General features: G+C 44.2%; 3 protein-coding genes and 1 long non-coding RNA gene across 7 annotated transcripts in view; 2 read left to right on the forward strand and 2 right to left on the reverse strand.

Annotated features, from left to right (window-relative positions):
- The first annotated feature begins 39 nt into the window (after positions 1-39).
- cldn10l2 (claudin 10-like 2) lies at positions 40-3,410 on the forward strand. Its single transcript, NM_001204271.1, has 5 exons — positions 40-443; positions 2,087-2,248; positions 2,406-2,493; positions 2,992-3,087; positions 3,169-3,410. The coding sequence occupies exons 1-5, from the start codon at positions 212-214 to the stop codon at positions 3,347-3,349; spliced, it is 759 nt and encodes a 252-aa protein (NP_001191200.1). The 5' UTR covers positions 40-211; the 3' UTR covers positions 3,350-3,410.
- Positions 3,411-4,397: 987 nt separating this feature from the next.
- LOC147835190 (uncharacterized) lies at positions 4,398-5,991 on the reverse strand. The gene is made up of 3 exons (XR_015499004.1): positions 5,639-5,991; positions 5,156-5,573; positions 4,398-5,054 (listed from the first exon to the last, which is right to left on the reverse strand). It is a non-coding gene; the product is annotated as an uncharacterized LOC147835190 (long non-coding RNA).
- Positions 4,599-7,719, forward strand: cldn10c (claudin 10c). Its single transcript, NM_001442780.1, has 5 exons — positions 4,599-4,863; positions 5,221-5,382; positions 5,838-5,919; positions 5,990-6,097; positions 6,978-7,719. Exons 1-5 carry the CDS (start codon positions 4,632-4,634, stop codon positions 7,099-7,101), a joined length of 708 nt encoding a protein of 235 aa, NP_001429709.1. The 5' UTR covers positions 4,599-4,631; the 3' UTR covers positions 7,102-7,719.
- A 736-nt stretch (positions 7,720-8,455) lies between these two features.
- The window catches only part of plbd2 (phospholipase B domain containing 2), a 12,161-nt gene continuing 3,639 nt past the window's right edge, over positions 8,456-16,977 (reverse strand). The window contains exons 5-13 of one of the 4 annotated variants that reach the window (XR_015498691.1): positions 15,262-15,476; positions 14,171-14,265; positions 12,855-13,015; positions 12,639-12,734; positions 12,208-12,279; positions 11,102-11,254; positions 10,043-10,205; positions 9,197-9,479; positions 8,467-8,627 (exon numbers count right to left, since the gene is read on the reverse strand). Coding sequence is in view for 2 of the 4 variants with exons in the window: in NM_001082991.1 (NP_001076460.1) it covers positions 9,309-9,479; positions 10,043-10,205; positions 11,102-11,254; positions 12,208-12,279; positions 12,639-12,734; positions 12,855-13,015; positions 14,171-14,265; positions 15,262-15,476 (1,126 nt within the window). In the remaining 2 variants the exon portion in view is untranslated. 4 annotated transcript variants of the gene reach the window in all.

Consider the following 16,977-nt stretch of genomic DNA (forward strand, 5'->3'; position numbering starts at 1 on the left):
TGCGTGTGCGTGTGCGTGTGTGCTGTTAATGCTTCTGGAGGAAATGTGTGTTTTAGTTATTCTTTCAGATTCTCTCCGTGTCCGAGAAACACTTGAGAATGTTTACAGTAAAGCAGCGTCACGGTGTGTGTGTGTGTGCAATCACAACACACGCTTTCCTGGTGTGTGTATCAAACTCTGCTGAAGATATCAGTGTGCTGCTGCGAGAGACATGAGGAAGAGGCTGATCCAGGTGTTGGGGTTCCTGATCTCCACCTTCGGCTGGCTCTTCGTCAGCTGTACTCTGGCCATGGACTACTGGAGGATCCTCTATGTGGGAGGGAAAGGTGGAAACTGGATGGTGAAGGCGTCCTGGTACTGGTCCAACCTGTGGAAGGACTGTGTGACGGACATGTCCTCCATCTCCGACTGCAGAGACTATGATGCGCTGTGGGCCGTCACACGTAAGCTTTCCTCGTCTGTTGTTTTCTGAACTCTTCTGTCTGTTGTTTTTCAGCCGTTGTGTTTGTTGGTTTCTGAGCTCTCGTGTCTGAAATGAGGCAGGAATACCACCCTGATTTATAAAAAAGAATTTAGAGCAGGCGGGGACTTCAGGATCTTCAGGATCTTCAGGATGGGAGGCATCAAATCTGCCTGTGAGAGCCACCAAGGAGGCGGCCTCTACAATTGGTCGCTCTATGGCAACCCTGGTGACCAGCGTGCGGCATCTGTGGCTCACACAGGCTGAAGTTAATCACACTGATAGGGTCCTGTTTTCTAAAGGGTGCTGTTGATTGCATCGCCGAGTCCTTCAAGTACATTAAAAGAACAATCCGGCTCCCTCAGGGGCTTTCTCCCACCACAATCTAAAGCCCAAGAGGCTGCTAAGGAGCACCACATGGTGTCCTCTTTATGCCAGGGTCTGTTGAGGAGAAGGCAGACCACCTAATCACCTATGGTAGTCCAGAACTTCACACTTCTCAGGGTGAGTGCTCCACAGTGCCCGAGAGCATTGGGAGATTCTGCCCCTCTTAGGAAGGTCCAAGAGCAAGCAGAGGCCCGTCTCGAGAGGCTGTTACCCCTAGTACATTTTCGGTATTGTGGAAATGCCTGCTGAATGTGTCTCAGTGGATCCTGTTCACGGTGGTACATGACCACAAAATTCTATTTCATGAAAGCCCACCTCACTTCAGCGCTGTGGTGAAGCCAGAACAGGCTCTGGTTATGGGAAGTGCTGGCTCTAATAATGAATGTCGTGTTAGAGCAGGTTTCCCTGCTGGACAGAGTCGGAGTCTTACAGTCAGTATTTTATTGTTCCAAAAAGGATGGAGGATACATGCCATATTAGATCTGATTAGATCTCAGATTGTAGATGTTAACCATCAAAAACATCGTCCCAAATTCAGTCCGAGGACTGGTTGTGTACTTCCATGTGTCAATCTTTCCCCAACACAGAAGGTACCAATATTTGGTTCCTCCAATGAGCCTAGCTCTGTCACCCCGATCCTTCACCAAAGTAGTCGAAGCGACCCTAGCTCAGCTTCATATTCAGGCGATATGTATCCTAAACTACACAGCTGATTGGTTAGCTCAGTCTCATGATATGGAGATTCGGTATTGTCAGCTTCGCCCATATCAGAAGTTTGGGTTTTGGTGAACACCAAAGAAAGTGTGCTTGTCCCAGCCTGGGCGACCACTTTTTTAGGTGTGCTTTGGGATTGCATGACAATGTGAACATGTCTGTCCTCCACAACCATACACAGAGTCAAATTAGGCTCTGACACACTTTCTCCAAGACCTAAGGGGTCATCATGTCCATCTTGTCCACATAGACAACACATCAGTGGCCAGATATGTCAATGTCTGAGCTCTCCACTGCTCTGCAAGTTGGCACATTGGATCCTCCTGTGGGCCCAGGACAGGTCTCTGTCTGTCAGAGGAATGTATGTTCCAGGCCGTCTGAACATGGGAGTATCTGCCACTTTCTGAGTTGTTTCCGTGTGAGTTCTGGCGTGTCAGTTGTGGTCTGAACTCTTTCTTGTGTGAGTTGTTTGTGAGCTCTTGTGTGTCTGTTGTTTTCTGAGGTCTGTTGTTTCGTCCTCTATAGCGTATGTTCAGGCTGTGCGCGGTCTGCTGATGATCGCTATGGGTCTGGGCTTCATCGCCGCTATCCTCTGCTTCATCGGGATGGAGTGCACCTACATCGGTGGAAGTGAGAAGAACAAGCGCAGAGTTTTACTAGCCGGAGCAGCTTTGCATTTTGCCGGTGGTGAGCACAACCGTTCTCCAACATCTCTGCTCTCAAGCTGTCTGTTTCAGGGCACATGGCCTAGCTTTCTACTTGTTTAATACTGCTGCTACTGTGGATTGACTCGGATCACTGTCTGCTCTGTATTAACCCTCATATATATATTAAACCCTCACAGGTCTGTCAGCGGCTGCAGCATATTGTTTATACACCAACAGGGTGGCCAGAGCTGCCTTTGCTCCCGCTGTTGACACAACTATTATAAGGTACGGGATTCTCCGAGAAAGCATTAGCAGCAGTTACTGCTGAAACACTTTCACTCGCTCACTCACTCACGCAGCTGATGATGGCATACAGCAGGACTGGCTGTGATAAAGGAGTTCTGTTCAGTAACCCTCCTCAGCTTTCTGTGTGGAGTTTGCATGTTCTCCCCGTGTTGGTGTGGGTTTCCTCCGGGTGCTCCGGTTTCCCCCACAGTCCAAACACATGCACTATAGGGGAACTGATCAACTAAACTGAGTGTGTGTGTGTGTGTGTGAATGAGTGTGTATGGGCTTTTCCCATTACTGGGTTGCTTCTGGAAGGGCATCCACTGTGTAAAACATACAGTATGCTGGAATAGTTGGCGGTTCATTCCGCTGTGGTGACCCCTGATGAACAGACTAAGCTGAAGGAGGATGAATGACTGGAGATTTCCCTCGTCTTGCAGTTGTCAGGTGAACACTTCTCCGTGTGTTTCTCTGTACTGTTCCTCTGTGCTGTAGGTATGGCATAGGAGCGCCGGTATTCTTTGGACTAGTTGGAAGTTTCCTCATAATTCTCGGCTCTGCTTTATACGCGGTGACACACATCTCCACACGGTCAGTAGTTGCTTCAGTAGATGCACAGTTCTGATTAAGAATACATTCAGACAGGAGTGAATCTAGCGCTCTGTGTTGCAGAAAGAAGACCGTATCTGTGGGCAGGACCCTCTACACTCGTCCATCATACGGCCGGCGGACGGCCAGTAAAACAGCCTACACTTCTGCATACTCGGCTCCGTCCCGACAGTCCAGCTCTCGCCTGTCCAGAATGTCACAGGCCACAGATGAGAAACTGCCGGCCCGAGACACGTTTGTGTGAGCAGACCCAGTAAAGGAAAACTCTGCTTCATTTCAAAGCTCAATAAAGGATGTTTAATAAATGCATGTGCTCTTTGCTTTGTCTTGTAGTTCACCACACTCATGTATTTTAAACCACAGTAAGGAACAACATTGAGTTTCCTCAGCTCAGTGTAAGGACCGCAGACTGTAATAGATATGCTCACAGTATCTGTGACGTCACCATCAGGTTTCTGAACAGCGCAAAAGAAGTGTTTAGTCTTTTAAAAACACTGCTGTGACACACTGAGCCTCTAAACATTGCTCATTATTAGGCTTTTCTATAGGAGGAAAATTACATGCAAACCCTTCAGATATAGTGTGTGTTAGTAAATGTAGGACTATTGATGAACTACAGCAGAACACTGTAGGACAACACTTCAGATGACTGATCTAGAGCCCACAGCTGATCAATCTGGCCGATTCTGGAGTGCAGTACAGCTCTAAAGAACATTATAAATGATACATAATCTTCAATAAAACAAATACATTTACAGAGATGCTGTATGAGGATATAACTTCACTCAGCTGGGAATTGGAGGCCATGTGAATGGTTTGTGAGCAGGATGCTTTATCATCTGATCATTGTAGGAAATAATCCCAAAAGGCAACTCACGGAATGAACCACCAACTATCCAGCATATGTTTTACACAGTGGATGCCCTTCCAGCCGCAACCCAGTACTGGGAAACACCCATACACACTCACACTCATACACTACAGCCAGTGTAGTTGATCAGTTGATCATAGCGCATGTGTTTGGACTGTGGAGGAACCCGGAGGAAACCCACGCCAACACGGGGAGAACATGCAAACTCCACACAGAAACACCAACTGACCCAGCTGAAACTCAAACCAGAGTCCTTGCTGTGAGGCCACAGTGCTGACCACTGAGACACCGTGCTGTCCCTCTTAAAAGTTGATAATGGTAAAGTTTGAGTCTGAATGTCTGCATCATACTGATGTTGATCCAGCAGACGGTAAAGTACTGAAGCGGTCTCTCTCTCTCTCTCTCTCTCTCTCTCTCTCTCTCTCTCTCTGTAAGCTGGGGCGGATGAACATTATTTTGTGTTGCCGGTGGTGTTTGTTACATGAAAGCGTGCTATAGGGGTTGTTTTCAACCTGTGTGTGTATAACAAACAGAGAGAGAGAGAGAGTGTGTTGTTGACACCACAAACACACACAGAGCAGGGAAGGCTGCTGATCTGGAGTGTGTGTGTATGTGTGTGTGTGTATTCTCCTCTTCAGCTGCTCTTCATCTCAGCATGCATTACAGGACGCTCCTGATGCACACTGAAATGGTGTGTTTTGTGGTGTGTGTGTGCGGCTGGCTGCTGGTCTGCTCCACCGTGCCCACTGAATGCTGGGCGTACTCTGAGGTGCACACTTCAGTGCTCACATCCGCGCACTATTTCTCCAACCTGTGGAAGGACTGTCTCTCCGACTCCACCGGCGTCACCGACTGCAAAGTCTTCCCCACATTTCTGGCTCTGCGCCGTGAGTATGGGGAGAACATGGAGGGGTATTCACTTAAACATCTTTTGACTAGTGACATGTCTTCCTTATGTGTATATCTGGCATGAGAGAAAGACTGGCTTATTCCTCCGAGGTCACGTATGTTAGTGTGATGAAGGTTTACTTTGACACAGTCGGCTGTAGTTTCTGGTGTTAGTGAAGTGTGAGGTGCTCTATAGACAGAGTGTGTGTGTGTGTGTGTGTGTGTGTGTGTGTGCGTGTGCGTGTGCGTGTGCGTGTGCGTGTGTGTGTGTGTGTGTGTGCGTGTGCGTGCGTGCGTGTGTGTGGAGAGAATCACTGGAGCTGAGTGTGAATATTGTCCTGTCCGTCATTTGACAGCCTACATCCACGTGTGCCGATCCTTCCTCTTCACATCTATACTCCTGGGCTTGTTCGGCTCCATTCTGGCTTTGGTGGGGATGAAGTGCACCAAACTGGGAGGATCTGAAACTGTCAACGCTAAAGTCACCTTCGCTGGAGGCATCAATTACCTGACGTCAGGTCAGTGTCTGCTCTGTGCAGAGTGTGCTTCTGCTCTTCTTAAAGCGTTATTGCACTCAGAAATGAACTTTGTGGAGTTTATTTATAAACTAATGTCGAGAGGATCACGTGCTTATGATTGATCACAGCCAGTCCCGCATTATTAACTCATGATTGACCAATCAGATGATTCCTAAGCCACTATAAATACTCTGAGTTCTGAATCACAGCCATCCTCATTTTGAGACAGTTTTGGACAGCCCTAATCTCCACGAGCCCTTAGATGTTTGTTCTGATCTGGACTTTGAGCGTCTCGGGACTCTGTCTGTCTGTCTGTGGAGGATGAAGGGCTCCAGGATTTCAGCTAAAACATCTCCAGCTGTGTCTGAAGATGAACGAAGCTCTCAGGGGATTGACATGAGGCAGAGGAATTGACGGCAGAATGTTCATTTTTACTAACTCTTTCTCTTGGTCAGGTCTGTGCGGGATGTTCACCTACAGCTGGTACGGCCACAGGGTTGTGTCTGAGTTCATGGACCCAGGTTTTGTCGGAAAGAGGTAATTGTCTGAGTGATGATCTGATGTGAGCTGGTGTCGAGTTGTGATGAGCGTCCGTCTGCCGCTGCAGGTATGAGCTGGGGCCGGCTCTGTTTGTGGGATGGGGAGGATCGGCTCTGCTGATGCTGGGAGGACTGGTGTTCAGCTTTACTGCAGGCAATCAAGGATTCCAGTCAAGGTATCAGCACACATTCCTGATCACGACACTGATGCTGCTCTTCTAGATCTAGTCTAGGAGTAAATGTGGCGACCCTGATGAATAAGGGGACCGAGCTGAATGAATGAAGGACACTTACGGCTAGGTTTGTGGTCCAGGGTTGCAGACAGCTGACGTCAAAAACTATACGCTCTCTCGTGAAGTTTTTATTATTTTTTAAATATTTCACAAAGGGATGTTTATCAGAGCAAAATAAACAGCATTTTATATCATTTATTTTCTGGAAAAAGTTTTGCTGGAATAGAACTGAATACATGTTAAGCTCAGTATTATTCACCCCTTCAGCAATATTAGTGTTGGATTGTCTCCAGAACAAACCACTGTTATACAATGACTTGCCTAATTACCCTAACTTTACCCTAATTACCCTAGTGAAGCCTTTACATGTCACTGTAAGCTGAACACTAGTGTCCTGAAGAAGATCTAGTCTAATATTATGTGCTGTCATCATGGAGAAGAGGAAACACATCAGCTATGAGAGATGAGTTATGAACACTGTTATGAGCAGAGATGCGCTGAAGAGATTTTCTCTCCATCATTTTCAAGACTAAACTCTCACAGAAGTGTAAATGAAGTTGACCACCTGTAGGTCTTGTTTCTGAACTCAGTCCCTGACACGGAGTGATTTCAGCTCTTATCAACACGCTTTATTTAAGTGAGACTATTATTCACTTATCAACAACATGCCTTATTAAAAAGCAGCGTATCTTCAGCAACAGTATGAAACGCTTCACCAAAGCTCCATTTATGCAAAAAAAAAAAAAAAAAAACTTTCAGCATCACTTAGTAGAAACTGAAGCCAGTTGATTTCACTGTAATTCTCCTCACTGTTGATCTCCAGGACAGAGAAGCAGCCGTCTCCACTGTCAGGAGACAAGCAGATCATCCTGAGCTCTTCTTCATCTTCATCTTCAGACAAGCAGAAGTCCAGCAGAGCAGCGTACGGACTCGACGCTTACGTCTGAGCTGATGATGATGAGGTTTAATAATGTTGTTTAGTGGTGGAGCAAAGCCTGCAGTAAAACCTTCAGCAGTGGGATTACACCAGTGTAATGCAGTATAATATTGAGCTACTCACAGAAAAAGTCTCTAGTTGCGATAGTCTCCATGGTCAGTAATGCTCTGTGGTACTTTTTTTTCACCTGGCTAAGGCTTGATCTCTTTCACAACTTTTTATTAATAGAGAATCTCTGCAATGAGCAACACACTGAAAACCCTTCATTCAGCTTAAAAACACCAATAACACTGGGATGATGTGATCTCCTCAGATTTTTCCTCTGTTATTGGATGTGTAATTATGGGATGGCTTTGTAAACTGCCGGGTCATAATATAAGGGACAAATCTGAAAGTTAACAGCAACATATATAGTGACGGACCGATCTGGACTTTTCATGGATGATTATGAATAATTTTAATTTTAGTTTTTTTTAAAGAAACTTTTCCCATTCTGATACAGATCTCCATTCACACCTTTTTAAGCTAAAAAGAGAGCCCTAGTGAACCCCAATCTGATCATGTATAGATTAGTGTATGCTCCATCAGCTCTGTGTTAACTAAAGCATTAAAAAACAATTAAGGCTCAGAGAAATGTTTTGTGTCTTATTCATATGTGTTGTGGTGAGTCTTCCTGTAAAATAAGGGATAAAGTACATCCAGGCGGATGCTGTTGCAGAATAAAGACTCAGATAAAGTCAGCTTCAAGTTCAGCTGCTGATGAACCAGTCAGGCTTTACAGCCCATTCACACGGGGCGTCAGCGTCAACACTTCCCATTCACTTTGAATCAGTGATGTCAGGCGAACTGCATTGTGGATCCGTCTGCGCTGCTTCAGAGGTGTTGCTCGCTGCAGACGTCGGGACTTTCTAAACCAGGGGTGTCCAAATTTAGTCCTGGAGGGCCGGTGTTCGGGAGAGTTTAGCTTTAACCTTAATAAACACACCTGAAGCAGCTAATTAAGCCCTTACTAGATATACTAGAATCTTCCTGGTAGGTGTATTGAAGCAGGTTGGATTTAAACTATGCAGGACACCGGCTCTCCAGGGCAGAGTTTGGACACCCCTGTTCTAAACTTTTCAAGCTCCGACGGAAGCGTCAGCCAATCAGATGGCTGTATGCAAATACATCAGCTTTTAATAGCCAATTGAAGACAAATTTAATTGGCTGACGCTGCTATGAGGATCGCTTCAGCCCCAAGTTCAGACACGGCCTCTGTCAAGCGTGGATGCTGAAGCCCCGTGTGAATGGTGCATTATTCTGTCATAACCTCCTGCATGTTCTTCATCTCTGACTGCAGCACTTACACATTAAAAAGACAACACGAGGACACGGATCAATCACAAGCAGATCTATTCAACATTTCAGAACAAAAATATTACAGCGGTATAAAATCATTCTCTTAATCACAACATTAGTTTCATAGGTCACACTTTACTCTGAGAGGTGTTCATAAGACTGTCTTAAAACCTTTATAATCATGACATGTTCATAAGACTTTATGCATGCTTATAACAACTCTTATTAGGTGTCATTCGCTTCTTGTGTCATTTTAAATGCACAGATGACATAGTTTGTTATAACTTCACATCAACTAATACATCAACAACTAATGTTTTGTCTTTGTCATGACAACCTGAAATTACCAAGACAACAGAACTTGTCATAAACCTGTCATAAACATGATTGTCATGAAGTCATTATAAATGCGTCATGAGTTTCATATCAGCGTCATTAATATTTTCTTGTCCTCATCTACTGTGGAACAACTTGTCATTTAACTGTCATTAATTATTAATGAAGCTCTTATCCAATGATTTGACAGAGTAATGAATATTCATGACACAGTTATAATGCTTCATGACCATCATGTTTATGACAGGTTTATGACATGTTGTTTTGGTGACATCACGTTATCATGACAACAACATACAGGTTGTGCTGTTTTTGTTTTGTTATGACATCATCATCTGTGCATTTACAATGACAAAACTGAGCCAATGACACTTACTGACAGCTGTTATAAGCATGAATAAAGTCTCATGCACATGTCAAGGTGTGATGACAGTCTTCTGAACACCGCTGCACATCTAGTGTGACTCAGAGTATATTGATCATTGATCTGGGCTGATTCCTGAGACTGCAGTGCAGGTATTGATCATGGGCTGGTCCTGGTCCTCATGTGGCCCAGCGCACGTGTACGGTGGGGAAGTCCCAGCGGTCCGGCTGTCCCATGTGCATGAGTGAGCTGTAGGGCGAGCGGCTCCACTGGAACACCGGTGTCTGCTCGCAGGACGGCCCGCTGGCGGCCAGCAGCTCCCACTGCCGGAACATGCTGGAGCTGGTCATCTGAGGAGGAGGACAACACCACCGTCAGCGCACGCACGCACACACACACGCACGCACACACACACACACACACACACACACACGCACACACACATCATCATCACACACACATCATCACACACACATCATCATCACACACATCATCATCACACACATCATCACACACACACACACACACACACACACACACACATCATCACACACACACACACACACATCACACACACATCATCACACACACACACACACATCATCACACACACACACACACACATCACACACACACACACACACACATCACACACACATCATCATCACACACATCATCACACACACACACACACACACATCATCACACACACACACACATCATCACACACACACACACACACACACATCACACACACATCATCATCACACACATCATCACACACACACACACACACACACACACACGCACACATCATCACACACACACACACACATCACACACACACACACACTCAGGAATGCATTGCTGAGGTCAGCACGCTGTAGTGCAGCAGAAGAGCTGGAATAAGCACCTTCATGTCGGTTCCTCCGTGTGGACGCTGCTGCAGCGCACCGAAGGGGTACGAGCCGTTAGCAGGGTTCAGGTCTGAGCGGGCAGAGATGGAGTTCTCAGCGTTCTGGTGCGGGTCACACTCCTCACAGCGGGACAGAGGGTCCTCTAGATAGTTATTATACCTGAAGGACACAAACACACACACACACACAGACACACAAACACACACACACAGACACACAAACACACACACACACACACACACACACACAGAGCTGGAGTATTAGTTACAGATCATATCTTACTACACAGCTGTCTGGAATACTGCACTCTGATTGGTCAGTCGTGACACTGCAGGGTGTGTTATTCCCAGATAACAACAGCAGTGTTAGCATCTGTGTGTGATCCACTTCGCACTCTCTCTGACGAAAACACTTCAAACCAACATAAATGAGTGAGAATGAGGATGATCAATGAATCCACTGCTGATCTGGAAATAATGTGATCCAGACTAAAAGAAACTTTTATTAATAATATTAGTATTTAATTCTAATTACAAGCACTGGAGTACTGCTGTATGACAGTGTGTTGTGCTGTTATTATTCTGTTCTGCTAATATAATTCTAGACGGTGAAGTGAACATAATTTCACCAGATGACGAACATTTCTATTTGGAAAGATTTCATCCATTTATATCCAGTCCTTTTCTGTGCAGGGCATGTGCATGAATTATAATACAATATAAGTATATGAAAATAGGACAGAGCCATGATAAAAGTCCAATTAACTTTTAACAATTAACAATTAACTAACATTTTAACAATTAGTGCTTTATGGTTTTCTTACAGGATTCAGGTGCAGAAACTGAGCAGTCTAGCATGAAATCACATGGTCATCCTAATATAATTATTGAAATCTTTCTCTTTTAATCTTCAGTAAATGATCTAGTCCTGTGACGTGACTCTTGTGGATACACACATTGTGATATCGATGCTCAGATGGTGTATGTGCATCCCCGGTCTGAAGCAGCACAGCAGACACTGATCAGAGACACGCAGAACTCTGGACCAGCTCGTACCTCATCAGACGCTCCATGGACTGGAGGTCGGTCACCTGCGTCTGGTTCCTGCGGAAGATCTGAGCTCTTGGGTTCTGGCTGAAGGAGAACCAGGATCCGTACTTCTGGACCAGCTCCTGACCTCCGCTGGCATTGAACACCTCCTCGAAGTACCTACAGCAGCAAACAACAGCACATATTACACTTACACTAACCCTGACCCGCTACAGCACTTATACCAGACCCGCTATAACCACTGCGCTGCTGTACACCAGAGGAATCTTATTGATTTATTAAATATTATGTGGTCATATCAGCAGCAGCGGCTACAATGCAAAAGTATTCAATATATAATTTACAATTAATAATCCTGCATTGTACAAAAACACTGATAAAACATTTACAAGATGTTTAAATGTGATCAGTGATGAGGCTGGTGATCCAGATCACGGCTCCTCTGTCCTTGGTCTCCTGTAAATTGACGGTGACGTGTTCTACTGCTATAGTTATTACATTGAATTACATGCAACTAACCCTAACCCACATTCTAACCCCAACCATAGAGTAAACACATGTATTTATTAATATTACTCAGTACTCGATTAATATTGCACTGTATCTACATCACCTTAAAATAGAGTAACCACTACATGTTCCGAATTAAGTATGTGTGTGTGAGTGTGTGTATTTATTCCTCTTGCAGTGTTTTTTGTTGTTCTGTTTCCGACGCTGTATTTGCTTGTTCATGAAACAGTGAAGAATCTGAAAAAAATATTATTAAAAAATAAATAAATAAATAAAATAAATGAATGAATAAATGAATAAATAAAATAAATGAATAAATTTAAAAATAAACAAATAAATAAAATAAAAATGAAATAAATAAACAAAATAAATAAATAAATAATATAATAAAATAAAATAAAATAAAACAAATAAATAAACCACTTATTGTCTAGAAAATGCTTCTCGATTTAATAGTTTGTTGGTATTTGGACTCGATACGAGACAGAAACTTCAATAACACAGCGGTGAAAGTATATATGATGATTATGAGGAGAACAGACGGTGTGTTATCTGTCCAGCACAGACACCCACAGCGTTGACTTGATGATGTTAATACTCACGGGATGTTATAGCTGGCCCAGTAGCCCGTCTGAAACAGCTCTGCAGTTTTATCTGCGGTTTTGATCATTCCCCTGGAGAAAACAGACAGAAGACAGGACAACTGCACATCAATCGTCAGCGCTTGTTTTGCTTTGCAGTGCTTGTTTTCAGGAGAAACTCTCTTCATTTTGACTCATTATTGCTGAAAACAGCACTATATGTTGTGCTCGTCTGGAAAATGCGGACTGATTTGAGAGTTTTTAGATATCTGGACTAGAAACAGGACAGAAACTAAGCAAGAAAAGCCTGTTATGCAGTGTTCAGTCCACTAATGCCATGTCTGGAGCTGCAGTACAACACAAACACCAAACAAAGCTAGAATCAGTTTATTCATGCAAACAATCATGTACTGAGGCTGATCACAGATCTGTGGAAAGTAAAGCTCACTCACGGGATCTGCTCCAGAACTGTGAAAAGCCCTTGCTTTGCGACGGCCTGTCCCGGGACGAAGTTCTTATAGTCCACGACCATCCACTGATTATTGTAGCTGGAGGAGAGAAACAGCAGTGTAAGTGTGTGTGTGTGTGTGTGTGTGTGTGTGTGTGTGTGTGTGTGTGTGTGTGTGTGTGTGTGTGTGTGTGTGTGTGCGTCATGAACAGTCCTTTACGTTCCGCTGTTGTATCTGCTGAATATCTGGGCCCAGCTCTGTCCGTCTCCTGCCAGCCGGTTGGCCACGATGTTCCTCAGCCACTCCATCACGGAGCCGCGCGGCTGCACAAACTTCCACAGCGCCGCGTTACTGTTGCCGATCGTCGTCTCCAGAGTAACCTGAAACATTCATTCAATAGTACAACAATACAACCCAAACAGGTTCAGATGCAGGACTCCTGCTTTAAGCCCAATAGCACACTCACTGACTAAACTCCACATTTCCATGACATCTAAAGAACGCTAAACTGGCTGATGGTGGGATTATATATGAATAATATAATGCATGTTACAACAAATTAAAAATGGTTTCAGCTTGAATGTAATGTTGCGTGATGTTAATCGCCAATAGGAGAACAACAACAGCTAATGCATCTCAGCTGAATCACTCCATGTCTGAGAGCTCGATCTGAGCTCATTATATTTAGCTCTTCTGTCCTCTGCTTTTTCATCTTTTCTGCTTTTTTTTTTATCAACCAGTTTAAAGGGGTTATTTTGGAGACAAAGCTCTTACACTGATGTTATTCCTACATTTTTGGCTTAATTAAGATGTTAACAGGCCAGCTGAGGAGCGTGAAAGAAGTAAAATGGAGCCTAACCATGAAAAACAGCCCAACCTTAACAATAGGTGTGAAACAATGGGGGAAAAGTACTATTTTGTTAAATAAATTAATACTACTACAACTACTACAACTACTACTACTACTAATAATAATAATAATACAGTTGAAGTCAAAATTATTCGCCCCTCTTGTTGATTTTATCCCCCAATTTCTGTTTAACAGAGCAGATTTCAGCACATGATGTGTTTCCTCTTCTCCATGATGACAGCACATAATATTAGACTAGATATTCTTCAAGACACTAGTGTTCAGCTTACAGTGACATGTAAAGGCTTCACTAGGGTAATTAGGGTAAAGTTAGGGTAATTAGGCAAGTCATTGTATAACAGTGGTTTGTTCTGGAGACTATCCAACACTAATATTGCTGAAGGGGTGAATAATATTGACCTAAACATGACTTTAACACTATTAAAAACTGCTTTTATTCTAGCCCAAATAAAACTAATAAGACTTTCTCCAGAAGAACAGATATTAGAGGAAATACTGTGAACAACTGTGTATATGTCTATATATATATATATAAATTATGTTTATATTATTTTAATCCTGATATTCTACTCTTCAAACAAACCATACATATTACAATTCTCTGACTTTCAATGTCTGGAATAAACCCTGAGGATAAATAAAGCTTGAACCGGCGTCTCCTTACCAAACCACTGCTGATCAGGTAAAAGTCGTCTCCTGAGAAGATGCTGCCCGGATAAGAGGAAAACACCTGCGTTGCTCCAGGAATCACGTCCTGTTCTGCAGAAGCACAAGAGGCAGATCAGATCAGATCAGTGAAGAGGACGGAGAACAGCAGCAGGACCATCGGCGCTGTTCTGCACACACTGATAATCATGCTCATATAGGATTTCCAGAACTGCAGACTTCAACATCAGTCAGAACCGTTCAGATCCTGCTCAACTGGGCTCAGTTCTAGTGAGGAATGCACTATAGAGATCAGATGACTGATTCTGGACAACAGCAGCTTACAGTGATGATGGGTTCATTATGTAATCTACTAGAGGCCTGGACGTGTGTTTGCTGAAGCTTTATAATAATTCATCAGTCATTTTTCTTCAGCTTAGTCCCTTTATTCATCAGGAGTGGCCACAGGGGAATGAACCGCCAACTATTCCAGCATATGTTTTTCACAGCTGATGTGCCTCCAGCTCATTCACACACACACACACACACACACACACACACACACACTCATACACTACGGCCAGTGTAGTTGATCAGTTCCCCTATAGCGCATGTGTTTGGACTGTGGGGGAAACCGGAGCACCTGGAGGAAACCCACACCAACACGGGGAGAACATGCAAACTCCACACAGAAACACTAACTGACCCAGCCGAGACTCAAACCAGAGAGCTTCTTACTGTGAGGCCACAGTGCTAACCACTGAGCCACCGTGCCGCCCTGATGAAGTAATTTAAGTGAATGATATTGTATTAGACTGAGCTGGAGTGAATGACTCAATAACAGATGTGTGGATCTCCACATGAAGGATTCAGACACCTGCTCAACATCTGAAGGGTTTACTGCATTATGAACACTTCAGTGGGTCAAACCTCTGATGGCTCCTCTGTGAACAGTGCTCATTCAGTGTTGGTAACTCAGCTGAGATCTGTAAACTCTTCATCATCTCCACTGGCTGTGCTCTTCATGTGTAACGGCAGACCCGAATACCATCTGATTATTAGAATAATCCAGTTTCTACTCAACCTGAGATGCTCTGCAGGCGTGTATACCTGTGGGAGACGTGCGGTAGCTCAAGCTGTATCTCTTCATGATCCTCAGCATGGACTGGTAGTTGTTCCAGGTATCGTGAGACACCAGCAGGTCCTTGTGGCCCGGAAGCAGCTTGATCAGAGCGGAGCAGGAGCCTGAACCCACGCTCCGAGACTGGCTGGATTTATTCAGCGCCGCCTCCAGATCCTCCAGATCTCCACCCATCTGGAAGAGGCTGAACCGCAGAGGAGACACAGTCAGAACGCGCACACACGGAGATTTATATGCGCATTTTGCAATATCACATTAATAAATGCATAATGGAGACGCCAAGACGTGCACATGTTTAGAAAATGCCCATCCAAGACAAGACTGAGCAGGAAGAACACGAAGAAACAGCTTTAGTGAGTAAAGCCTGCGCTTCATCAGTGTGTGTGTGTGCGTGTGTGTGTGTGTGTGTGTGTGTGTGTGTGTGTGTGTGATGTGCTTTAGTTTTTGCCAGATGATTTGACAGATTTAAATGTGTGTGTGTGTGTGTGTGTGTGTGTGTGTGTGTGTGTGTGTGTGTGTGTGTGTGTGTGTGTGTGTGATTAATGTTAGATTTCAGCTCTCCATCGTGTCAGATGTGAGATGTTGTTGTGCTGATTGTAAAAGATCTCAGTCCTCTGTCAGTCCGTCATCACAAGAACTGTCTTGAGCATCTGTCTGCACTGCCGTCTCACTCCTCCAGAATCCACCGCATTCTCTGTGTTTGGTCTTGGTTTTCCGAGGCTCATTTATTATGGCCCGTTTTCACTGAGTGGTACGGTACGGTTTGGTTTGGTACGCTTTTATGGCCGTTTCCACTGTCAAAAGGCGTACTGAACCACACCGTACCACTTTTCAGGCACCCTGTCGAAAGGCTCCCAAACAAAAGAAAGTGTACCAAAAGGCGGAGCTAGACGCGCAGCTGAACGCTATTGGTTAACAGAGATACGTCATTCGCTTGCACAACAAGCCAGAATGTAAACAAAGCACCCGCCATGTTTGAAACACACAGTGAGAGATTACAATCCGGGCTCAAACAAACCTTGATGAACGGCCACAAAGCATGGAGTAGAGCAGAATCTACCCTGTGCCTCGTAGTTTTTTACGAGTCAGTCTGAGGAGCGAGCGGTTTGGCTTTCTTGCTCGCGCTCGCCTATATCTGTATAAATAGCAAACTTCTTGAGCTGATGATGATAACATGCGCTTGATTATTGACAAGCTTTATAAACCCGATCCTGTGAGAAGCTGACAAACCCGAGAGTGACACATTCAGAAAAGGACGAACGCGTGAGTGGAGCGCGGGAAAAAGGAGCACGTTATTTCTTCAGCAAACGTGAACAAACTGCCTTGTTTTCATTATTAGCATCACCTTTTGGACTAATATGAACTGGGAATGATGCAGTGACTCTAACTGAGGCTACATGACACGTGCTGCTGAAGATTACACACACAGATGAGCGGTTTGCTCTGACTATAGGCTATACTTTGAGTTGTTTTGAAGCAAATTAAGCATGAAAGGTCTGCTGTGTGTAGTTTTTCTGTAGTTGGTAACATATCGAGGACTGTGAGGGGCTGTGTGTGTTCATATATGTTCATTTATTTAATATAATTACAGACGTTACAATAGAATATTTCACACTGTCATTGATCTGCAGTTATATTCAACTCCTGTTCAGAGAAAAGTCAGTAATAAACATTTATACAGAAGT

This window comes from Danio rerio, chromosome 9 (assembly GCF_052040795.2).
Source record: "Danio rerio strain M-AB ecotype USA chromosome 9, GRCz13ab, whole genome shotgun sequence".
NCBI lineage: Eukaryota > Metazoa > Chordata > Actinopteri > Cypriniformes > Danionidae > Danio > Danio rerio.

Coding starts and splice junctions, on each gene's coding strand:
- cldn10c (NM_001442780.1), top strand. CDS start 4,632: ATGCATTACAGGACGCTCCTGATGCACACTGAAATGGTGTGTTTTGTG. Junction 5,383..5,837: donor CATCAATTACCTGACGTCAG/GTCAGTGTCTGC, acceptor TCTCTTGGTCAG/GTCTGTGCGGGATGTTCACC. Junction 6,098..6,977: donor AATCAAGGATTCCAGTCAAG/GTATCAGCACAC, acceptor GTTGATCTCCAG/GACAGAGAAGCAGCCGTCTC.
- cldn10l2 (NM_001204271.1), top strand. CDS start 212: ATGAGGAAGAGGCTGATCCAGGTGTTGGGGTTCCTGATCTCCACCTTC. Junction 2,249..2,405: donor AGCTTTGCATTTTGCCGGTG/GTGAGCACAACC, acceptor AAACCCTCACAG/GTCTGTCAGCGGCTGCAGCA. Junction 3,088..3,168: donor GTGACACACATCTCCACACG/GTCAGTAGTTGC, acceptor TCTGTGTTGCAG/AAAGAAGACCGTATCTGTGG.